Source organism: Megascapheus bottae, chromosome 6 (genome assembly GCF_031878675.1).
Source record: "Megascapheus bottae isolate mThoBot1 chromosome 6, mThoBot2.hap1, whole genome shotgun sequence".
NCBI classification, from domain to species: Eukaryota; Metazoa; Chordata; class Mammalia; order Rodentia; family Geomyidae; genus Megascapheus; species Megascapheus bottae.
The window spans coordinates 5,220,579-5,245,376 of record NC_143514.1 but is presented as its reverse complement, the minus strand read 5'-3'; the positions used below and the strand labels follow the sequence as shown (position 1 = coordinate 5,245,376).

General features: G+C 47.2%; 2 protein-coding genes across 3 annotated transcripts in view; one reads left to right on the top strand and one right to left on the bottom strand.

Annotated features, from left to right (window-relative positions):
- Positions 1 to 2,030, top strand: part of Gphra (golgi pH regulator A) — a 32,182-nt gene extending 30,152 nt beyond the window's left edge. Inside the window, exons 13-14 of the mRNA XM_090334158.1 lie at positions 1,077 to 1,142; positions 1,477 to 2,030. Of these exons, the coding sequence (XP_090190284.1) occupies positions 1,077 to 1,142; positions 1,477 to 1,683 (273 nt within the window). The 3' untranslated portion in view covers positions 1,684 to 2,030. The remainder of the gene's footprint in view (positions 1 to 1,076; positions 1,143 to 1,476) is intronic.
- Positions 2,031 to 3,607: 1,577 nt separating this feature from the next.
- Positions 3,608 to 23,793, bottom strand: Pdzk1 (PDZ domain containing 1). 2 transcript variants are annotated; one of them, XM_090334157.1, is made up of 9 exons: positions 23,659 to 23,793; positions 14,788 to 14,999; positions 12,706 to 12,955; positions 9,969 to 10,105; positions 9,030 to 9,225; positions 7,920 to 8,116; positions 7,078 to 7,296; positions 5,895 to 6,176; positions 3,608 to 4,075 (listed from the first exon to the last, which is right to left on the bottom strand). In XM_090334157.1, the coding sequence occupies exons 2-9, from the start codon at positions 14,995 to 14,997 to the stop codon at positions 4,022 to 4,024; spliced, it is 1,545 nt and encodes a 514-aa protein (XP_090190283.1). In that variant the 5' UTR covers positions 14,998 to 14,999; positions 23,659 to 23,793; the 3' UTR covers positions 3,608 to 4,021. The 2 variants fall into 2 exon arrangements, with proteins under 2 accessions (XP_090190283.1, XP_090190282.1); XM_090334156.1 differs by having other exon boundaries at positions 14,788 to 15,020; positions 23,659 to 23,792.
- Between the last annotated feature and the right edge of the window lie 1,005 nt (positions 23,794 to 24,798).

Here is a 24,798-nt window from a genome sequence, read left to right as displayed (position 1 = left end):
ACATGAGCAACAGGCCAATCAAGCCAGAGCTCAAGGCTCTGAGTTCAAACCCCATTGTGACACCAGAGGGAGCAAGAGGAAGAAGGGAACGGGGAGGGGAAGAAAGCAGAGAAGAAGATTGGGCTGTTTTCTGACCAGTGTATGAGGACTGTACGGAAGTGGGAAAGCTCTCCCCTTTCATGGAGGTGTAAGGATCTCACAATCGAAACGCTGTTTGAATAAAAGAGATGTGGAGATTGAGACAGGAAGGGACTTCAGACACAAAGCTGCTCAGAAACAGTTCAGGAGCCTTTTAGCCATTCCAAATGCCTGGAATGGCCTGCAGATGGAGGTTTTAATGCTTGTGGTTACACTGTTGAGATCGTATGCACCAACGAACTTGTGAATCTTACTAGGTTAAAAATGCCTTCGCATGTGCCTGTGCCTTCGTAGTTTAACCAGCAGCTCAAGGAAGAAACTTACCTCACCTCAGTAGTCTATTTAAACTTTATTTTTCTTTTTTTTGTTGTTGTTGTTGCCAGTCCCTGGGGCTTGATCTCAAGGCTGGTGCTCTACCACTTAAACTATAGCACCACTTCCTGTCTTTTCTATATATGTGGTACAGAGGACTCAAACCTAGGGCTTCATACATGCTCAGCAGGCCCTTTACCACTAGACCACACTTAACTCACCTCTTTATAGCCTTAATATATAAACTGACATAGCAAGGACTAGAACATGGAAGAGAGACACTTTTTTTTTTTCTTCAAATTGGTGCTGGTACTGGGGCTTGTATTCAGAGCCTAGGTGCTGTCTCTGAGCTTTTTGGCTCAATGCTGTTGTTCTACCAAAGCTTCACTTCCAACTCTTTGATGGTTAATTGGAGATGAGAATCTCATGGATTTTCCTGCCCTAGCTTGCTTCTAAGTACAATTTTCACATCTCAGCTCCTTGAGTAGCTCAGATCAGGGACATGAGCTACTGGTGCCCATGAGAAGAGATACTTTCAGTGAAAGATTAGCCATGTGAACCATTTCTTTTGGGGTATATGAACCTAGCAGTACATTCTTACATGGCTCTCTCCTCTTTCTTGGCAGTTCTTTTATGCCATCTCTAGCAGCAAATCCTCCAATGTCATCGTCCTGCTCTTAGCACAGATAATGGTAAGGTTATTGAATGTGCTTTGTGTGTGCAACTGTAAATATCACAATTTTTTCCCTTTTTCTTTGTGTCAGTCCTGAGGCTTGAACTCAGAGCCTGGGCGCTGTCCTTTAGCTTTTGTGCTCAGGGCTGGTGTTCTGCTCCTTGAACCACACCTTCATTTCTTGTCTTTTGGGTGGATTGGCAATAAGAATCTCATGGACTTTTGTGCCCAGGTTGGCTTTGAACCTTGATCCTCAGATCTCAGCCTCCTGAGTAGCTAGAATCATGAGCCTTTGCCACTGGAGGCTTCAGCAGTGTATTCGTGTCCTCCAGTCACGGGTGGTGTCTTGGCAGGGCATGTACTTCGTGTCCTCCGTGCTGCTTATCCGGATGAGCATGCCCCTGCAGTACCGCACCATCGTCACCGAGGTCCTGGGAGAGCTGCAGTTCAACTTCTACCACCGCTGGTTTGATGTGATCTTCCTGGTCAGTGCCCTCTCCAGCATGCTCTTCCTCTATTTGGCTCACAAGCAGGCGCCAGAGAAACACACGGCACCCTGAAAACCAGTGCTCTCAGAATTTGGGGGAAAAAAATGGAGAAACAATGGAGACTGGGGCCTGGATTTTAAAAAATGCTCTGGAAGCACACTCTTCCTCCAGCATGTCTTCCTCCTCGGATGGTGCTGGGATCCGGGGCATCGATGGACCTGAGAGGCCTGGGTAAAGACAGCCTCCCGTGTGCATCAGGGCTGGGGCCAGAAGGGGAAGGCACAGCGCGAGTGAAAATGCACTGCAGCTCCAGGGCAAGAAGCGTGGCTGCAAACACCTGATTCTGTAAGTCTGGCTTCCCGTGGAGCTGGGTCTGACATTCCCTTGAGGTTGACTGTTATTAAAATCACATATTGTAACCCTTTGGCCTAAGGTTCACTTTATCAAGCAAAGCTTGGTTTTCTGCTTTTGGTTTTCTGCTTTTGTGAGTTAAAGGCTCCCTTCCCTGCCTCATGAAAATAACCATGAGGTTGTCCATTTTCTTGCCAGTCCCGGAGCTTGAACTAAGGGCCTGAGCACTGTCCTTGGACACGTTTTGTTCAAGGCTAGCCCTCTTGCCAGTTGAGTCATAGCACCACTTCCAGCTTTTTCTGTGTATGTAGTACCAAGGAATCGAACTCAGGGCTTCACGCATGCTAGGCAAACATTCTACACTAAGCTACGCTCCTGGGCCAGGTTTTCCATTTTTCTAAGAAAGGAATGATGGAAAATGAAGGAGATTCTGCCAGAGAGATTTTAGGTTTGACCTTTTAATTTTTTTGTTTTTATTTCTGTATGTGTTTGTGCCTAGGACTGGGGCTTGAACTCAGGGCTTGGGCACTGACCCTTACCTTTTTATTTTTTATTTTTGTTGGTTGTGGAGTTTGAACTCTGGGCCTGGGTATTGTCCCTGAGCTCTTTAGCTAGAGTCTCACGGTCTTTAGTGCCTGAACTGGCTTTGAACCATGATCCTCAGATCTCAGCCTCGTGAGTAGCTAGGATTACAGGCGTGAGCTATCACGCCCAGCTTGACCTTTAGCTTTTCTCTCTCAAGGCTGGTGCTCTACTGCCTGAGCCACACCTCTCCTCCACTTCCAGCTTCCTGCTGGTTAATTGGAGGTAAGAGTCTCTTGGACATTTATGCCCAGGCTGACTTTGAATCTCCCTCCTCAGACCTCAGCCTCATGAAAAGAATGTATAGGCTATGTTTAGGTGGGTACTGATCTCATATGGTTCCTTCCTATATGCCCCTTTTTCTTTGGGATAAATTGTTGACTATATTTCACTGGAGTAAGACACTTCCTATCCAGGGAGGCAAGTTCATCAGTACAAGAAATTGTTGAAAAAATTTTAGACTACTCAAATAGAAATTGGGAAATTCAGGATTTTATTACCTAGAAATCTTTTAGTACTAAAGTCTTATTCCTGGATGATGTCCAGGATTCTAGAAAGCCAATGAAGATTAAAGCATACAATTATCTAGTAGTCTGGCATCAGTAGTTCACGCCTGTAATCCTAGCAACTAAGAAGGCTGAGATCTGAGGATTGCAGTTCAAAGCCAGCTCGGGCAGAAAGGTTTGTGTCTTACTTCCAATTAACCAGCCAAAACCAGAAGCTGAGCTGTGGCTCAAGTAGTAGAGCACTGAGCACCATACCTGAGTGAAAAAGCCCTTGAATACTAGCACCAAAAAAGAAAGTTCATTCAAAAGTACTAGTCAAGTTTTACTAACAAGAAAGTTTGAGGGGCCTGGAGTTTGGCCTAGTGGTTAAAGTGCTTGCCTAGCATGCACGAAGACCCGGGTTTGATTCCTCGGTACCACATACATAGAAAAAAGCTGGAAGTGGTGCTGAGGCTCAAGTGGTAGAGCTCTAGCCTTGAGAAAAGTCCAAGGACAGTGCTCAGGCCCTGAGCCCAAGCCCAGGACTGGCAAAAAAAAAAAAAAAAAAAAAAAGAAAGTTTGAGCAGTTCAAAAGGCATTTTCATGCTATTTATTATGGCAATCTTAATACTGTTACAAAAGCATAATTTTAATAGGACCATCTGCTCAGATACTTTTAATTTGCAGTCCTCACATATACAGATATAAATCATCTTTGGTGCTGATAGAATCTCCAGAAGAAAGAAGTATCATCAAACAGAAATGTAAAGTCAGAGCTTGGAAGATTTAACATAAAGAATCTGGCTTCTGCCTTTGGCCTGCCAAAGATCATCACACACACACCATCCTGCCAGGAGAGGACAGCAGAAGATAATCACACGTGCTTTCTGGCATCCTGTCATGAGCAACGAACCAGTGAGCTCATTTCCTGAGAAAGTCGTTTCTGGATATTTCACAGGAACCGCATCAACCAGAGCCATTGCTCACTCTCTTCACATCTGTGTATCTTCAGATTGGGAAGACGAATGTGAAGCTGTGCTCTGGGCCTGCTCAGGAGAAAACAAGGCTGTTATGAGTGTGCATAGATGTGTGTATGCATGTATATTTGCATGTATATATGTAAGGTACTTTTTTTTTTCTGTAAGTTTTCTATTTTAGTTCTACCTATGTGTTCCAGTCCTAGGGTTTCAACACAGATCCTGAGTGCTATCCCTGAGCTTTTTTGCTCAAGGCTGGCACTATACCACTGTACCACAGCTCCACTCTGGCTTTTTGGTGGTTAATTGGAGGTAAGAGTCTTACAGTCTATCGTGCCTGGGATTCTAACTGCAATCCTTAGATCTCACCCTCCCAAGTAGCTGGGATTATAGGTGTGAGCTACCTGCATCTGGTTTTAGTTTTATAATTGACCTCTAATAAGAGAAGTTGTAGTTTGGTTTGGTTTCTTTTTTGTACCAGTACTGGGGCATTTTACCTTATGATCTCACTTGGTTTTTTTACTCAAGGCTGTCTCTCTACTGTTTGAGCCACTCCTCTGATTCCAGCCTTTTTTTTTTTTTTAATATTTTTTATTGTAATTAATAAAAGGGTTACATGATATTTGCCAGATAGAAGGTGCATTAATTCACATACATTGATACCCTTTCACATGTCTTGGTCCTGGTTAACTGAAGATAAAAGTTTCACAGGTTTGTCTCCTCAGGCCAGCTTCAAACCAAGATCCACAAATCTCATCCTCCTGAGTAGTTAGGATTTCAGATGTGAACCAATGTTCAGATTTCAGATGTTCAAGACAATGAATGCTTTGTGTTCAGCTTTCCCGAATACAGTCAGTGACAATTCTGTGTGTCCATTAGATTACCTGTTATTTGATATCACCAGCCAGTATAATACTGAAACTTTTAGACTCTTGGCATTCTTTTATGAATTTGGAACCCATGTTTTTGAAAATTGGACAAAAATAAAGCAGACTTCCTAGCTGAGCACAAGCATGGTAGCTCACACCTGTAAATCCTAGCTACTCAGGAGGCTGAGATCTGAGGATTGCGGCTCAAAGCCAGCCCAGGCATTAAAAAGTCCGTGAAACTCTTATCTCCAATTAATTACCAAAAAACCAGAAGTAGTGCTGTGGCTCAAAGGGTAGGGTAGCCTTGAGCTGAGGAGCTCAGGGACAATGCCCAGGCCCAGATTTCAAGTCCCACAACTGACAAAAAAAACAAATATATACACAGAAGTGCTTCATCTGTCTACGTAAGGCTACGATGCCTGTCAGTTATCCTACCATCCTTAATCACCTCCACTGCCCAAGGAGGAAATGTAACTGTGATAGCATTTTACTTGTCTAATATAAATTCCGATAACAGTCCTACATATTACCCCTGTTTTCTAAATGTGAAGCTGATAAGCTTCTGATACAACCAGAATTAAGTAGGAAGACTGATTCAGCTTCTTCTGGAGTTCTCCATTGTGGTTTTGTTAACATTATTTCTGGAGGCACTGACTAGATAACACCATGTTATCTAGGACATTTGTCCTTTGCTGGGATCTGAGGATCAGATTGGAAGTCAGCCTGGTCAGGAGAGTCACTGAGACGAGCCACCAGTGGTATAGTGCCAGCCGTTAGCAGACAGGCCATGCAAGAACAAAAGGCCCTGAGTGAAGCCCCAGTACCAGTATCAAAAAAGCAAATGCCCTTATACTGCCTTTTCTCCTTCACAATACTTTGATGTGTTGCTTATCTATGTTAAGCATCTCCTAATACTGTAGAAAGCCTGCTGGCCACTGGTATGGGGTATGGGATTTGTGGTACCAGCACACACTGCTCTGCTGTAGATGACCAAAGAAAAGGGACAGCCAGCCACTCACTCGCTCCCTTGCCACATGCAGGCTGGGCTCCGGCTCCGCCAGTGCTTCAGCCCGGGCATCGGGCAGGGGCTTGGCCATAGCAGACACGATGGCGATATTCTTCGCTTGGAAGTAATCGTAGGATTTCTTTGCACAGACCAAGAGCGTGACTTCCTTGCCACTGCTCTGGATCCTGTCCACCACCTTCTCGTAGGGCTCCTCCAGCACGTTCTCCCCGTCCACCTCCACGATGATGTCACCATCCTCCAGCCCAGCCATGGCTGCAGGGCCTCCGTTCTGTACCTGGGGACAGAGACCTGGGTGTCACTTCCCAACCATGGGCAGGGCGTGTCTGATTAGCTCCCTCTCCAGTAGTAGTTTGAGGGCAGGGGAGTTCAGAATTCAATCATTTTTTGTATGCTAGGCCTCCACTTCTGGCTTTTTGTTGTTTAATTGGGGAGGTTTGAGTCTCATAGAAGCCAGGCACTGGTGACTCACGACTGTAATCCTAGCTACTTCGGAGAGGCTGAGATCTGAGGATCGAAGTTCAAAGCCAGCCTGTGCGCTAAAGCCTATGAGACTATTCTCCAATAAACCACCCGAAAAGCTGAAGTGGCACTGTGCCTCAAGTGGTAGAGCACCAGCCTTGAGCTGAAGAGCTCAGGGACAAGTGCTTGGAATTGTGACCCTTAGATTTCAGTCTCCTGTGGGGTTACAGATGTGAGCTACCAGCAGTGGTTGAGAGTTCATTCTTGACTATTACTTCTTGAGACACAGAGGCTAAGGGTTCCCTTTTCTCTTCTGAAAGCTCCACCTTCCCCGGTCACATGAGCTGTATGGCTCATTGGCTGGCTGGCTGTCATGCTCTGTCTTCAGATCTCAGGTCCCCTTTCTGGACCCCCAGTCTGAGCACCACAGAATGACTTCTGTCCGCCTGCCAGGGTAGAGGCATTAGGCCAAATGCAAGAAATGGACAGGCTGCCCTCAATCACGGATGACTGTCACTGCCAGAGTCTCCTTGCCATGTTTGAGCTGACGGAAAGCCTCAGTGGAACAACTGGGGGAGAGGAAAGGTGATGTTTGGCCCTGACTTGGTGTGCAGGAATGGAAGATCTGGGCTCCAGAGAAGCCTCATTATGAAGCCATCAGTGGGCGAGGGGAGCTGAGCTTCTCCTAGTTGGACAGCAAGAATCGATCACCATACCTCCTTGATGAAGGAGCCAGGCACACCCTGAATCGCATTTAGATGAAAGCCATAGCCGTTGTCTCCCTTAACCAGCCTGCAGAGTCTCGGCATAGGAACTTCCTCCATCGGATCTGGGCTTGGCATAGTCAGAGGAGCAGAGGTCGAAGCCGGAGCCTGGGTAACCGAGCCATTAGGCAGCCCTCCATTTTTGTAGTAGAGAAACGGAGAAAATCCAGCCTTTTGAACATCGAAGGGGACAGCATTAGAGGTGCTGGTTGGCTAGACAGGGTGGCACATGTGTTCCACATGCCCACATGGATCTAATGGAAGGCTGTCAGATTAGGGCCCCAACCATGAAAGGCATAAGAGATAGAGCTTGGTTAGAGGGGCTTTGAAAATAGGCAGATGACATGCATACATAAACAACTAGTAAAGAATTCAGGGGCCAGAGCGTGGCCTAGTACACACACAGGGGGAAAAAATCTAGACACAGTGTTGTGGTTTAAGCACAAGAGAAAGCTCAGGGACAGTGCCCAGGCCTTGAATTCATGCTTCAGGACTGGCAAAAAAAAAGTTCTGGGGTGTGGAGGCATGTCTCAAGGGGTCCAGCACCGGGCTTGAGCAAACAAAGCCAAGTGAGAACATGAAGCCATGAGTTCAAGCCCCAGTATAAACACACACAATTTAATCCTTTCAAAATCTGCGGTCTGAGGATTCAACCCGCTTAGCACTGTCGTGTGCGTGTCCGTGTGAGCTTTAGCTCAGCCAGTTTGGAGAACCGAGTAAGAATAGCCTGAAATCTGAGGGCATGGCTAGCCAGGCCCGCTGGCTCTGTGGAGTTCCTGGCCTGTGCTACTCACCAGTCGGTACATACTGTCTGTGTCCTTGTCCACCACCAGCAGTGAGGTCTGCTCACCGCCCTTTCTAATCATCTCCACCACACTGTCATGATCCAGCCTTTCCACACACTGCCCGTTCACAGCCACCAGCAGGTCATTCTTCTTCAAGCCAGCAGCCTCTGCTGGACTTCCAGAGTCTATGTCCTTGATGACTTGACCTACCCTCCCCACACAGACACAAAAGTCAGAAAAGCCCCTCAACCGATAAACTGGGAGCCCTGCTGGAGCCCAAGGCCCTGATGAAGCAGGTAGAAAAGGCATGCTGATGACAAAGTCGGGAGTTGGTGGCTCACGCATGCAATCCCAGCTACTCAGGAGGCTGAGATGGGTAGATCACAATTTGAAACCAGTCAGGGCCAGAAAAGTCAATGAGACTGAACACCAATGAACCACCAAAAGGCTGGAAGTAGAGCTGTGGCTCAAGTAGTAGAGGAAAAAAAAGAAAAAACCCGAGTGTGAGGCCCTGAGTTCAAGCCTTAGAGGCCAGTCCAAAAAAACATAGAGAGCTGGGCTGGGGCTCATGCCTATAATCCTAGCTACTCAGGAGGCTGAGATCTGAGGATCAAGGTTCAAAGCCAGCCCAGGCACTTCAAAGCTCATGAGACTCTTAACTCTAATCACCAGAAAACCAGAAGTGGGGCTAAGGCTTGAGGTAGGCAAGGAGTAAGGCAGTAGTCTTGAGTTGAAGAGCTCAGGAACAGTACCCAGGCCCAGAGTTGAAGCCCCAAGATGGACAAAAAAGATACAGACAGACAGATAGACAGAGGAGCCTGGTGGTAGAGTGCTTGCCTAGCATGCACAAAGCCCTGGGTTCGATTCCTCGGTACCACATACACAGAAAAAGGCAGAAGTGGTGCTGAGGCTCAAGTGGTAGAGCTTAGCTTTGAGAAAGTCCAAGGACAGTGCTCAGGCCCTGAGCTCAAGCCCCGGGAGTAGAAAAAAAATAGTATTTTATGTATATATAATTAACCTTGGCTTCCAGCCCTGCATGTGGCACTCACCCATGTGTCCTGGTTCTGTGTGGTGGTCCTTGCACACGTGAGGGAGCCCACAGGCCCTGCCACATCTCACCTGTGTGTTCAGGGCCTGCCCTCAGGTAGAAGCCATAGCCGTCGCTCCCTCTCTTCATCTCCACCACGCGTGGCCTCAGTGGCAGCAGCTCCAGGCTGGCTGTGTCTCTGAGGATCGGCTTCTTCTGTTCTCTGTGGCGCTTGTATGTGTCTCGGTCCATGAGCAAGAAGACAATGCGGGCTCCGGCCTTCTTCACCTGCCACACACACACACAGATGAGCCACACAGACCCCACAAACATGGCTAGGGGGTCACTTGCTCCACCTCCCAAGAAGCAGAGGCTGCACAGCTGAATGGAATTTCTGCATTGTTGCTTCCTTTTTTAGTGTGTGTGCCCACAGTAGGACTTGAACTCAGGCCCTCATATTCTTGCTTGGCTTTTTTTTTTTGGGGGGGGGGGTGTCATGGGGCTTGAACTTGGCCTGGGTGCTGTCCCTGAATTCTTCAGCTCAAAGCTACCACCCTACCCTTGAACCACAGCCCCACTTGCCATTTTCTAGAGGTTAATTGGAGTCTCAGATCTTTTTGTGCCTGGGCTGGCTTTGAACCGTGATCCTCAGATCTCAGCCTCCTGAGTAGCTAGGATTACAGGCTTGAGCCACTGTGCCCAACTCTTGCTTGGCTTTTTAGAAACCCTCGTGGATGGTTCTCTACCCCACAGGCCACAACTTTTTGCTGGTTCACTGCAGATAAGAGTCTCACAGACCTGTCTACACAAGCAGGCTTTGAACTGTGATCCTCAGATCTCAGCTTCCTGAGTAGCTAGGGTGACAGATGAGACAGCAGCAAATGCTGCCAGCAGATCTGCTAACAGCAAATGCTGTTATTAATTGAAGAAACAGCTCAACTGGATTCATCTTCAGTCCCTCCCGTGTCCTACCCACCATTTTTATCACCTCCAGTGTTATTAGAGGAGAAGATAGGAATGGGTCGACTTACCTTCTCCACCACCTGCTCGTGGTTGGCATTCTCCACGTTCTCTCCATTCACCTCAATCAGGTGGTCGTCAGACAGTACCCCCGCTCTCATGGCCACCCCGTGAGGGGTGATGTCAGTCACGCAGACCCCCGCTTTCCCTGGGAGAGAGCCCAGCATGAGGCCGTGGTGTGGGAAGACGCCAAGTCCACTCGCAGAGGGTTTCCTCTCACCAGGTGAGATTACAATTCCCCATTCTAGAGCTAACGTGGCCCACAGCTGCTGTCTGGCACCGAGAGAGGCTTGGTGAGCGCTAGCTCGTGCGCCTCTCTGGAGCTGTGCCTTCTCTGTTGTGCTCTCAGTAGGTGCGTGGTCTATCATTGTCTTATCACTGGCCCCCGCGCCTCTCCCTCCACGTCATTCACGTCGCCTCCTGCCTCCCTGTCCTCACACAGGGAGCATGCTGCTGGATCTGCCCGCCGTGCCCTCTCCTTTGCCCCCCTCCTTCCCATCCAAAACACATGTCCTCGCTACGGGAGGCAGACGTCTGGGCATCAAGGTTTGAAGCCAACATGGGTAGAAAAGTCCATGAAACTCCAGTAAACTACTCAGAAAAGGCCTCAAGTGGCGCTGTGGCTCACGTGCTAGAGTGCTAGCCTTGAGCACAGAGAGGCTCGGGGACAGAGCCCAGGCCCAGAGTCCAAGCTCCAAGATCGGCAACAACAACAAAAAAATCTTCCTAATATTTATTGAACTGTTCATTGTTCAAGGGATTTTACCAAGGTGTTTTACTCATGCCTATTCTTATTCCTCAGTCAGTTTAATCATATGTTGTATATACATATGTGTGCATATAGCATATGTATATTCACAAATATATGTGTACATATTGTATAAGTTTATATGCTATGTCTAATGTCCAAACATATGAGAAAACAGCCTTTTCTCTTGGAGCCTGGTTTCATGCGATATGATTTTGCCATGTCCATCCATTTCTTGCAAATGGCATAATTTTATATGTCTTGATGAGTGAATAAAATTCAATTTTGTGTGTATGTGTATATACTTCATATATTATCTGGATATTGTATGTGTGTACATATGTACATAGAGTATAGTGTGAGTTATATTTATATGGTGTATTCTACATACATACATTACATACCTACATATATACCACATGTGTATATGTACATTTATGCATATATACACTAAATACATATACTAAATGAGAGAGAGAGTGTATGTATGTGTGTGTGTGTGTGTGTAAAATCATATACTCCATCTTCTTGATCAGGTCGTTGGTAGGACATCAGGGCTGTTTGCATAACTCCTGGAAATCAGTTGCAGCTCCTGGCACAAAGCTGGGCACAGACATTTGATTTGAATGGAATTTCTGAGCTAAGGAATGTCGGGTGGCATTGCCTCTTGAACCGTGCCCACATTTCCTCATTGTTTCGTACTCCCTTTCCCTGCATGTGTACAATTAGAAGGCGTCTGTTGAGTCCTGTCCTCTTTCATTGGAACTGTCACCAACCATTGGTAGAATCAGGCAGTGGCATGTAGCGAGACCAGAGGCCTGGGGCAGGGGAAAGCATGCCCAAATGGAGGTGTTATAACTGAGGGGTTACTAAAAGAAATGCGGGGGGCTGGGAGTGTGGCCCAGTGGTAGCATGCTTGCCTAGCATGTATGAAGCCCTGGGTTCGATTCCTCAGTACCACATAAACTGAAAAAAGCCAGAAGTGGTGCTGAGGCTCAAGTGATAGAGCAGTAACTTTGGGCAAAAGGAGTTCAGGGACAGTGCCCAGGCCTTAAGGTCAAGCCCTAGAACTGGCACAATAAACAATGCCAGCAGTGCTTTCAACATACTTGTATTTCAATCCAGGCAAATTTCTCCTTACTAAGAGATCTGAGATTCAAATCCACCCTAAACAGAAAACTTCAGGAGACTCTAATCTCCAATTAACCAGCAAAAAGTCAGAAATGGAGCTGAGACTCAGGTGGTAGAGCACTAGCCCACAGCAGAAAAGTCAAGCAAAAGATGTAGTTCCTAAGTTCAAGTCCCAGTACTGGCATAAAAACTAAAGGTACCTGGGGCTGGGAGCATGGCATAGTAGTAGAGTGCTTTCCTGTCATACATGAAGGCCTGGGTTCAATTCCCTAGTACCACATACACAGAAAATGCTGGAAGTGGTAGAGCGTAGCCTTCAGAAAGCTCAAAGATAGTGCTCAGGCCCTGAGTTCAAGCCTCGGAACTGGCAAAATAAGATAAAATAAGGTAACTATTATGAAGAACCTCATTTCTGTTGCCTCCCTTCACCTCAAGGGAGCTAGTTAAGTATAAGCAGCTAAACACTGGTGCCTGTAATCCTAGCCATTCAATAGATAGATCTGGGGATCACAGTTCAAAGCCAACCAGGGCAGCAAATCTGTGAGATGGGACTCATCTCCAACTAACAGCAAGGAACCAGAAGTAGCAATGGGGTACAAGTGGGAGAGGACCAGGCCTTGAACAAAAAACACCTCAAGAGCCAACACCCAGGCCTGAGTTCACAAGCAAAAAAAGAGGGGCCAGTGCCCAGCATGCCTTGCGGCTGTCCAGCGTCCTGGTCCCTAGGTTCTTGACTCCATAACTATGGGGGGCGGGGGGTTATAGCAGCCGCGACGTGTCTGCTAGAGGAGAAGAAAGTCATTCACCAGTGGCAACATCTGCCTTCTAGAAGGCTGCGGTCCACGCCACCCACACCCCCACACACTCACCTTGCACCGTTTGCAGAGAGAAGCCATAGCTGTTTCCATCCTTCACCAGGTAGCAGAGCCGTGGCCGAGTCCACGACTGTGCCTCTCCATTCACCACGGCAGCCATTTTCCTACCATTCAAACCCAGCTCTTTCTGACTGTCACTCAGCTCTCTTAGGTCCACCTGTTTTTTGATGGCTTTTTCATAGGAATTCCCATCCAGAACGAGTAAACTCACTGAATTCCCACTCTTTCGGACAAGGTCCACCACCTAGGAAGCAAGGGGAAATTTTCCAAAGAGGAAAAAAATATATTTTTTGAAGCCGGGACTGGGCCTTGAATTCATGGTCTAGACTCTGCCCTTTAGCTTTTTGTTCAAGGCTGGGTCTCTACCATTTGAGACATAGCTCTACATCTAGCTTTTTGGTGGTTAATTAGAGATGAGTCTCAAGGACATTCCTGCCCAGGCTGGATTTGAACCACCATCCTCAGATCTCAGCCTCCCGAGTGGCTAGGATGACAGATGTGAACCCCAGCTCTGGGGCTTGTGCTCTCTGTCTGGCCACTGGAGGCCATGGCAGCTGATCTCACTCCCTGTTTACAAGCAGACAGGGCTCCAATCACCTTCACCCCAGCACCCCCAAATCCAGGAGAGATTAGGCTGGGGGCCCAGCACTGTCAGGAAGCCATCACAAAACAACTTCTTGAGGATCATGATTCAGAGCCAGCCAGGAAAGGAAAGTCTGTGAAACTTATCTCCAATCATAGAAAAAAAACAGAAGTGGAGCATGGCTCAAGTGGTAGAGCACTAGCTGTGAGCAAAAGGAGCTCAGGAGTGGCACTCAGGCTCAAGAGTTCAAGCCCTGAGACTGGCAAAACAAGCACACACAGGTTCTTCTGAGAGACGAGTGTGATCCTGGCCCTGATCTTGAAGAGAGGCCTGCAGCATGCTGTCATGAAAAAGGAATCTGGCAGATCCAGAGTTAAGGCTAGACTTTTGCACATATTCACTACATTAACATGTCAGCAAGATAATTTAACTGTGAATGTAATAGATACCTCATAAGGCTGCGGGCGTTAAGAAGATCATTAGTAAAAGCTAGGATTTTATTAATTAATTTTAATTTATTACAGGCTTATACCTGTAATTGTAGCAGAGGAAACGGAGATCTGAGGATCCTGATCGAAAGCCATCATGGGAAGACAAATCCAAAAGACTCTTCTTTCCAATTAACCAGCAAAACAAGGGAAGTAGAGCTGTGGCAGAGCACAGCCTTTTTCTTTCTTTCTTTCTTTCTTTTTTTTTTTTTTTTTTTTTTTGGCCAGTCCTGGGGCTTGAATTCTGAGCCTGGGTACTGTCCTTGGACAATTTTTGCTCGACTAACACTCTGCCACGTGAGCCACAACACTACTTCCAGTTTTTGGGGGGTTTGTGGTACCAAGGAATCCAACTCAGGGCTTTGTGCATGCTAGGAGAGCACTCTACCACTGGGCCACTCTCCTGGCCCAGAGCACATCCTTGAGTAAAAGAAGCTAAACAAAAATGTGAGGCCTGGAGCTAAAGCTCTAGTGCTGGCATGCACACACACACACACTACATAAATATATATATATATATAGTGTGTGTATGTTGTGTGTGTATGATATATATGCATATATATGCACACATACACACATAATTGTAGGCATATATATACACATATGTACAATATAATTTCATATATGTGAGATAGATAGATAGATGAACAGAGAGCCTAGCAGAGTTTCTGGCCTATTACAAAAGAATGCATATTGGATCCAACATAATTAAATTATAGTCTCCGTTAACTGTAGGAGACTTGATTGGCCAATGTAAAGTATAAGGACAATCCTTGCTAGTGGCAGGCAAGAAAGAATCAAGTGTCCAGGAAGATGTGAAGGCTGAAAGGACAAGAACACTCAAGAACGCCAGAGGTCGTAGAGCCACCTTTTCTTATTATCGGCCAAACAGTCTCAATGCTTTATTTCTCTATCGTCCTATTCCTAATACTGGTCGTAGGCCTAATTGAAAATAAACTGCTCTACTAGGATATCAATCTTACTTGGGTCTTGTAAACCTCTCACCTGCGCGTGTTCTTCCTTGTCCACGAAGATGCCGTTGACCCTGAGAACCCTGTCCCCGTCCAGGAGCCCAGCCTTCTCTGCTGGACTTCCCTGCTCCACCACCCTGACCAGATGGCCATCGGTGTCCTTCTCAATTCGTAAGAAGAAGCCGTAAGTTTGTCCTTCTTGTTTGGAGAGTTTACATTCTCGAGGGTTGAAAGTGGCGGCCATTTCTGTAGCGGGAAAAGATAGATCTGTGGGAAAGAAAATGGTGCTGGAGTAACAGATATCGCTGGGTGTGAATGGCCTGGGCACTGTAGCTGAGCTTTTGTTCGAGGCCAACACTCTACCCTTGAGCACGGCTCCATTTCTGGCTCTTTTTGGTAGTTTATAGGAGCTAAGAGGTTCATGGACTTTCCTGCCTAGGCTGGGTTTGAACCGCAATCCTCAGATCTCAGCCTCCTGAGTAACTGGGATTGCAAGCGTTGAGCCTCTGTCACTGGATGTGGACTATTATTTTTACTCCTCTACCACCCATGAAGCGGTTGGCCCAGTCCCATCCCCACACAGCAATGCAGCGGTACTGAGTGTTCTGAGGCCTCGGTCCAGGGCCTGTCATAATTTCCAAATCTATTTCTGCAACAATGGCCTCCTCCTTCAGACCCACATACGTGGACACTGGACACAGATGCTTTCATTTCAGTTTCTCCAACCAAACTCTTCTTTGTCCCTTGCCCCAAAGAAATTAAGTCCAGGCTGGGTGCATTGGTTCAAACCTGTAATACTGATGGAAGCTGATTTCGGAGGTGAAGTTCGGGAGGATCATGGTTCTAGGTCAGCCTGGGCAAAAAGTTTGTCCAACAGATCCCATCTCAACTAAGAAGAAAGTTACATATGCCTGGCATTGGTGGCTCACGCCTGTAATCCTAGGTACTCAGGAGGCTGAGATCTGAGGATCAAGGTTCGAAGCCTGACTGGGCAGGAAAGCTGAGGGACACCAGTTAACCAGCAAGAAGCCAGAAGTGGAGGGTGCAGGTCAAGTGGTGAGTACCAGCCTTGAGCACAGAAGCTAAATGAGAGCTGAAGGCCCTGAATTCAAACCCCAGGACTGGTGCGCGTGGCACGCACGCATAGGAAGAATGGCAAGATCAGAGTCTAGTGACAAGAAGAAAGGCAAAGACCAGGTAAGAGGCTTTTGCAATAAGCATCGCCTATAACCAAAGCCTGACTTGGCCTAGAAGCTAGGCCAAGATAGAATGAAGGTAACAGCGGGGGTGGCAGCCAGGTTTCTCCATGCAGAGGTGACAGCAGAGATTCCCATACTCCAGTCACCCAGCCTGGCAGCCAGCAGGACCAGCAGGCCTGCCCTGGCCACAGCTTAAAACCAAGAATTATAATAATGATCATGAGAAAGCTGGGTCTGGTTTTGATTTCACTCTGCTGGTGGTGCAAAAACATGAACATGTCTTTTGTTATTTTGCCAGTCCTGGGGCTTGAACTCAGGGCCTAAGCACTGTCCCTGCACTTCTGGCTTTTTCTGTTTATGTAGTACTGAGGAATCAAACCCGAGGGCTTCATGAATGCTAGGTGTGCATCCTGCCACTGAGCCACATTCCCAACTCCCTCTCCCTTTTATGTGTTTGTTCTTCCTGGGACTTGAACTTGGGACCTGGGTGCTGTCTCTAAGCTTTTGTGCTTAAGGGCTAGCACTCTACAACTTAAGCCACAATACCATTTCTGGATTTATTTTATTTTTGCCAGTCCTGGGGCTTGAACTCGGGACCTGCACAGTATGTCCCTGAGCATCTTTGTACTTACGGCTAGCACTTTACCATTTCAGCTACAACTTCACTTCTGGCTTTTTCTGAGTAGTTTATTAGAGATAAGAGACTCATAAAATTTCCTGCATGGTCTGGCTGTGAACTGCAAATCTCAAAGCTCAACCTCTTGAGTAGCTAAGATTACAGACATGAGCCACAATGCCAGGCTTGATTTCTTTTTATTTTTATTTTTATTTTTGATGGAGGTAAGCGTCTTAGAGATTGAAATCTGAGGATCGAGGTTCAAAGACAACCCAGAATGATAGATCTGAGAGACTCTTATCTCTGAACAGCAAAAAGCCAGAAGTGGAGGTGTGGCTCAAGAGGTAGAATGCTAGCCTTGGGTTAAAAAAAAGCTAAGCAATAACACCAGACTTTTGAGTCCAAGCCCCAGTAATGGCGCAAAAATAAATCCAAGTGAAGGGAGTACAGGTTATTACCATCACAGCCAGGCTGAGAGCTCCAGTGCCATCAGCTGTGACCCTTGGGCCTGCTGTCCTGTGCTAGCTACGTTGGTCTCTTTCACATCCTAGCACAGAGGCTCAGCGTACAAAGTTGCTTCTGACAATGGAAAAGCAATGTTTTTGGCTCACGCCTATAATACTAGCTACTTAGGAGGCTGAGATCTGAGAATCACAGTTCAAAGCTAACCTGGGTAGGAAAGATCCACAAGACTCTTATCTTCAGTTAACCAGCAGAAAACTGAAGGGGTGGTGCTGTGGCTCAAAGTAGTAGACCACTAGCCTTGAGCAAAAGAAAACAGGGACAGTACCCAGGCCCTGAGTTCAAGCCTCATGACCAACAAAAAGAAGAAAGATAAAAAAAAAAAAAAGATAAGAAAGAAACCCTATAGTAGCTGAAGCTGTGGCTCAAGTGATAGATTGCCTGTCTAGAAAGTGTGACTCCCTGAGTTCAACCCCCAGTGCTTTGTGAACCACATATATTATATCAGTTCCAGCTATTTGGAAGCCGAATCAGAAGGAGTCCTTGTTCAAGACCAGCCTACACAAAAGGAGGAAAAGGAGAAGGAGAAGAAGGAGTAGGAGGAGGAGGAGGAAGAGGAGGAAGAGGAGGAGGAGGAGGAGGGAAAGAACAAAGGAAGGAAGGGAGGGAGGGAGGGAAAGAGGGAAGGAAGAAGGGAAGGAAGGAGGGAAGTTGACAAGACCCTATCTCAACCAGTGGATGGATGGCCTATTATTCCAGCTATGTGAAAAGTCTAAAGGAGGATCATGGTCCAGGCCAGCCTGCATCTAAATACAAGACCATATGCCAAAAATAAAGCATGGAGAACATGAGCCAAATGCTGTAGTACCTGCCCTATCCAGTGACATGAGGCCCTGACTTTGACCCTGACAACCACTTCCGAAAAAAACAATGTGAAAGCAATTCCATTTCATCCATCCGCAGAAATCTTGTCCCTAGAGCACATATGCTGTCATTTCCATGAAGACAGTGCGTTAAAGTCACCTGAATTCCTCCCTGTGGGATGCCAACACTCAAGTATATTTGCTTTGAACCTATCAAAAACAGAAGGATGACTAAATCTTGTGAACTGTTGCTTCTCCCTTGCTGTTTGGCCTTAGCTGGTGACAGATTTCAAATGGGAGGAATTAGAGCGAGTTTGGCAACCACATCTGGGAGGTCAGCCTTCAGGAGGATGAAGCAAGAGGGTCACGAACTCTACGCCCGTCCACATACCAAGAACATATCTTTAAAAGACAACAAACAGGGCTAGGCATTGATGGCTCACACCTGGATTCCCCCTCTCAGGAGGCTGAAAGCTGAAGATCTAGTTCAAAGCCAACCTCAGCAGACAAATTCAAGAGATTCTTATCTCCAATTAACCAGCAAAAAGCCAGAAGTAGGGGTAGAGTACTAGCCCTGAGTAAAAAGGCTAAGAAATTGTACCCAGGCCCTGAGTTCAAGCCCCAGTACTGGCATTAAAAAAATAAATCAAATATGGGAAATGAATAAATTAATATATTGAGAATTATCTGAGATGAGTATCAGAGGCCACATGAGTAATTTGTGCCTCTTGTATGATAAATAGAATCTGCTTATCACAAAGTAAGTCCATTTACCCCTCCCACCCCAGCCATCGTAAACAATACTTTGTCCTATATGGCGGGACTCTAGTCTAAAGTTCAAGGCCTTCACACACTAGTTGCTTAGGTAACCGTTTTAGGAAGAAGAAATGGAGGTATGGAGCCAGAGATGCACACACAAGAGAGGAGGCCCTTATACTGATGAATGGGTAAACTGAGGTAGCCACACCCCCTTGATGGTGGACTGTGATGGGAGAGGCTCCCCCCCGAGTCAGTATCTTCTGATAATTTTGTGCCAATACTGGGGCTTGAACTCAGGGCTTTGCCTTCTTGAGTTTTCCACTCAAAGCTGCTGTTCTAACACTTGAGCCACAGCTCCACTTCTGGCTTTTTTTTCCCCCCCAGTCCTGGGGCTTGAACTCAGGGCCTGAGCACTGTTCTTGGGCTTTCTCAAGGCTAGAACTCTACCACTTGAGCCACAGCACCACTTCCGGCTTTTTTTCTATGTGGTATCAAGGAATTGAAACAAGGTCTTTATGCATGCTAGGCAAGCACTCTACCATTAGGCCAAACTCCCAGCTCTGGCTTTTTTTTTTTTTTAACTGGTTCATTGGAGACAAGAGACTTTCAAATTTGTATGTCTGGACAGGCTTTGAGCCAGATCCTCTGATCTCAGCCTCCTGAGTAGCTAGGATTACAGGCATGAGCCACCACACCCAGCTCAAATCAACATCATTTACTGGGCACTTTGCACGGGCTCTCCACCACCATGATTCCCATATGTCTGGCTTGTTCCCCAGTCCTCCTCCCCTCCCTGCCTCCCGTCAGACTTCCCAATCTTGTTTTCTGGCTCATCAACCTCAAAAACATCATTCAGGAAACCAAAGTCCTGACTCCAAGGCAGGCACAGGTGTCTCATGCCTGTAATCCAAGCTACTCAGGAGGCTGACATCTGAAGATCCCTGTTTAAAACCAGGCCAGGCGGGAATGTCCAGGAGACTCTTATCTATAACCAGCAAAGCTCCAGGAGTGGAGGTATGGCTCAAGCGGTAGAGCTCCAGCCTTGAGCAACATGTTAAAAAACTGGAACCTTCCCCTCCCCCTTTCAACAAAAGTCTCAACTCCTTGCTAGGACTGTGAGGTTCAGCCAGGCCACCTCAGGTCCCTCCACTGCTCACACCACAGCTCCCGGCTGCCTTTTGCTCTGGCCACAAACTGCTTCGGAACCTTTCCACTACAGAGTCTTATTGCTAGTAGTTGTTTAAGGAAACATTTTTCTCAAGAGACCGAATCCAAGACCTTCCCGTTTGCAAGGCACAGTCCAAACATTAGTGTATACACAATCCTTCCATACTACCACTCCAGAGCGATCTCTAGTCAAACATCACTTATATGTTCAACAAGGGATATTACATTTACTTTTTATGCTAGTACTGGGGCTTGAACTCAGGACCTCATACTCTCTTTTGGCTTTTTCACTTAAGGCTGGCACTCTACCACTTGAGCCATAGCTGTACTTCCTGCTTTCTGTTGGTCAATGGGAGCTAAGACTTCATGGATCTTTTTTTTTTACCCAAGCTGGCTTTAAACGGCAATCCTTAAATCTCGACCAGATAAGATCCATTTAATCTTGCAGATGGGGCAGCTGTCAGGGTTCCACCTACTTGAGATGCAGGGTACTGTCCTGTCTTCTAGGAGCTCAAAGTCCAGGAGTAAGGGTTCAAAATACAACTAATAAACAATGGTAGGAAACAATACTGAAATGTTTTAAATGATTTATAGCCATCCACGGTCATGGAGTTTTTACTAGGCTCTAGGAACCAGCCTGTAAATGTTTTATGAATTAATCTGAACAGGCCATTTGACTATGAGAAAAGGACTGAAAAGTTAAGCTGGTTTTACCTGGCTGTTGGTATAAATCCATTCTGGATTCAGGCAATCCCAACTTCCCAGACTTGAGGAGCAGAGTGTTATGGGGACACAGAGCACCCCCGGGGTGGATGAAACAGTCCAGGGGGCCTTGGGAAATGGGATAGTTCAGAACGACCAGAGCACATGCATTTGACAAAAGAAAAAGATCTGAAGATGCCCACTAGTAGCTTACACTGTGATCCTGCCTGCTCAGGAGACTGAGATCTGAAGATCAAGGATCAGAGCCAGCCCAGGCAGAAAATTACCTCTAATTAACCACCAGAAAACAAAGTGGCACTGTGGTTCAAGGGGTAGGGCGGTAGCCTTCAGCTGAAGAGCTCAGGGACAACCCCCAGGCCCAGAGTTCAATCCCCACAACCAACCAAAAAAAAAAAATGGCCGGGAGTTTGGTCTAGTGGTTAAAGTGCTTGCCTAGCATGCATGAAGACCCGGGTTCGATTCCTTGGCACCACATACATAGAAAAAAGCCGGAAGTGGTGCTGAGGCTCAAGTGGTAGAGCTCTAGCCTTGAGAAAGTCCAAGGACAGTGCTCAGGCAAACATCTGGATGGAATAATGGGAAGAGAAAAATAAATGATCCTCAAAACCCAGGGGACACACATTGATGTACTGAATAGAATGTCTACTTACTGGTAGGTGAGAATGGAGAAATACTGATGGCTGTACTTAAGGAAATTTAAAAACTGTTTGCCAGTCCTGGGCTTGAGCTCAGGGCCTGGACACTGTCCTTGGGCTTTCTCAAGGCTAGCACTCTACCACTTGAGCCTCAGCACCACTTCTAGCTTTTTCTGTGTATATGATACCCAGGAATGGAACCCAGGGCTTCGTCGTGCATGCTAGGCAAGCAATCTACCACTAGACCACACTCCTAGACCACTTAAGGAAATTTGATAGAGGTATTTGATGTAAACCCTAACATTGCATTTTGTATCATCCACAAGCCTAAATTTATAGCCTAACTGGATGTGTGTGTCTGTGTGTGTGTGTGTTAGTACCGGGGCTTGAACTCAAGGCCAGTGCTCTCCCTTGGCTTTCTCACTCAAGGCCAGTGCTTTATCACTTGAGCCACATATTTTTTTTTTTGCCAGTCCTGGGCTTGGGCTCAAAGCCTGAGCACTGTCCCTGGATTTTCTCAAGGCTAGGGCTCTACCACTTGAGCCACAGCACCACTTCTGGCTTTTTGCTACATATGTGGTACCGAGGAATCGAACCCGGGTCTTCGTGCATGCTAGGCAAGCACTCTACCACTAGGCCAAACTCCCGGCCCCTTGAGCCACACTTCTACTTCGGGCTTTCTGCTGGTCAATAGAAGGTTATAGAATCTCATGACTTTCTCATCCTGGCTGACTTCAAGCCCAACTCCTCAGATCTCAGCCTCCAAACTCACTAGAATGCCAGCCATGAGCCCTGGGTCCCAGGCTTGAAGATTCAGAAGCTGCTAAAGCCAGGACAGATCCCGGGGCCCCTCAGCTCCTTTGCTGAGGGGGGAAGAATCACCAGAAATCCATTCCTACTCCAGTGCCCATGCACTCATCAACCCACCAGACAAGGGAATTCCTGGGATCTTCAGGCAACGCATGTCCAAGTCCAGTTTGCTACTCATCCAGTGTCCATGCTAAAAAGTGCAAATCGTTTTTACACAGTCACACTCAAGACTTAACATGACCTGACAGTGGCAGCCTCCTCTTCCAAGCAGCAGCATTGAAAAAACCAGAGTCTGCAGGGCGCAGTGACTCACACCTGCAATCCAAGCTAGTCAGGAGGCTGTGATATGAGGATGGAGATTCAAAGCCAATTAACCACCAAAATGCCTGAAGTGGAGCTAGAGTGCCAGCCTTGAGTGGAGACAGGTAAGCAATAGCATCCTGAGTTCAAGGCCCAGTACCAGCACGAAGAAAACAAAAACAACAAAAAAGCAAGCATCTTCCATTTGTGTTTTATTCCCCCAAACACATTGCTATTTACTAGTTTATTTTCAGAACAGCCCTGGGGAAACAGTGACAGGCCTTCATTTAACAATAAAATTGAGGCTCCGGTTGGCTAAGTAACTTGGTTAATGGCTTGGCACAAACAACAGAACCCAAACCTGGTTTGGTTGTCTTCCCACTAGATGAGAGGCAGCTGGCTAGCCAGCAGTGTAGATGTCATCAGTGACTCCATATTCTATGGTGCCGAGACTATAACATGCAAACTCAAAGTCCCCGAAGCATGCACGTAGGAAAGAATAAAGATAGATTTTATGTGACCAGATACCCGGGGACAGAAAGCAGGCAGAGCCCTGGGACTTAACCCAGGATTGAGAGCTTTGACGCCACTTTGCGGAAACTTCAGTAAAGAAGGAGCAACACATTCCTCTTGTGTAACCAACCTCATCTACACAGCTGGCTCCAAAGCTGACACAAGTATTCACAGCAGAGGAGCCCTGGACTAGAAACTCTTATTTCAAAGAACCGAGCACCGGGGGCTCAGGCCTGTAATCCTAACTATACAGGAAGCCCAAACCTGACACATCCTGGTTCAAAGCTAGCCAGGACAGAACAGTGTGTAAGATTCCTCTCTTCAACTGATTAGCAAGAAGCTGAAAGTGAGAACTAGGAATGTGGCTTATTGGTAGAGTGCTCGCCTAGCATGCATGAAGTCCTGGGTTCGATTCCTTGGTACCACATACACAGAAAAAGCCAGAAGTGCAGCTGGGGCTCAAGTGGTAGAGTGCTAGACTTGAGCACAGAGAGGCTCAAGGACAGAGCCCAGGACCCGAGTTCAAGCCCCAGGACCAGTTTGGTGGGGAGAGAGGGACTGAAAATGGAGCTCAATTGGTAGCATAGCAGCCTTGAATGGAAACACTAAAGGACAAATGATCAGGCCCCAAATTCAAGCCCCAGGATCAGCAGCAAAGCAAAAACAAAAACTGTAGAGAGGTGCCAGCCTCTCAGTTCACCCCCGATTCAAATTTATCCCCCATCAAAGGGACTGGCCTTGCCCATGGGCCTGTCTCTTGTCCTGGGCTGCCAACTATGTACTAAGGAAGAAGGCAAAGGGAAAGGCGGAAAGCGGATAGGTCAGGCCTGAGAGCTGAAGAACAGGAGCCATTCTTACCTGGGAAGAGAAGGAGCTGCCCTTCTGTCACTGAGGAATTCTCTCTGTGGACAGCAGAGTCTTGGAACTCACTGGACTTTGAACACAGATTGATTTAAAAGCTGATGTATTTAACAGGGGTGTGTGGTCTCAGTTCACGTGACCTCTGGCCTGTTTCCTGTCAGCTGGCTGAGACTTGAGCTTGAAAGTCTGAAAAATCTCCCAGTAAACCCAGCAGCGCTCTGGCCTTCCTGCCAGCCTCCGGCCTCCTTGCCAATCAGTGTGGTCAGCTGCCTCTGCCCCACGCCCAGACCAGGAGGAGGGTAGAAGGGAAGGAGGGTTGAAGAGGAGGGGTGCCCTAGCCTCCTGCAGAGCAGAAAAAGTGTGACACCCCACTCGAAGGAAGGCAAGGTGGGCAAGAACCTCAGACAAAAAAATCAAAGGCCCTTCAGCTCCTTACCTGGGACTCCTTTCTCTCCCTAGGAAATCAGCAACCCTGCAACCCTGGCTACTCAGGAGGTTGAGATCTGAGGATCTCGGTTCAAAGCCAGCCTGGGCACTAAAGAACGTGAGACTCTTATCTCCAGTTAATCACCAGAAAACCTGAATTGGCGCTGTGGCTCAAGGGGTAGGGAGGTAGCCTTGAGCTGAAGAGCTCAGAGAGTTCAAGCCCCACAACCAACCAAAAAAAGTTGGAAGTGGAGTTGTAGCTCAAGTGGTAGGCACCGGCCTTGAATGGAAAAGGCCATCACCCAGGCTTTGAGTTTAAGTCTCAGTACCAGCACCAAAAAGAAGAAAAAGACAACCTCTCATATACTGTGAGTTTTTTTCCTTTCTCACCTGAGTGTGGATTTTATTTTCCAATTCTTTTTCTCCAAACACTTAAAAGCCTCCGTGTGTGTGTGTGTGTGTGTGTGTGTGTGTGTGTGTGTGTGTCTGTCTGTCTGTCTGTCCGTCCCTCTCCCTTTCTCTGACCCACAAGGCCAGCAGGGCAGGTGGGAGCCATCTGCCGGTCTTCCTCAATGGTCCTGCTGTAGCTGTGGCTGTTTTCACCACCCTGGCCCTCGCCCCTCTGGGATCCCCATCAGCCACGCCCATCGACTCCTCCCACCAGCACTGCCCAATCCTCTGCCCACTCTACAGCACCAGGGCAACACAGTG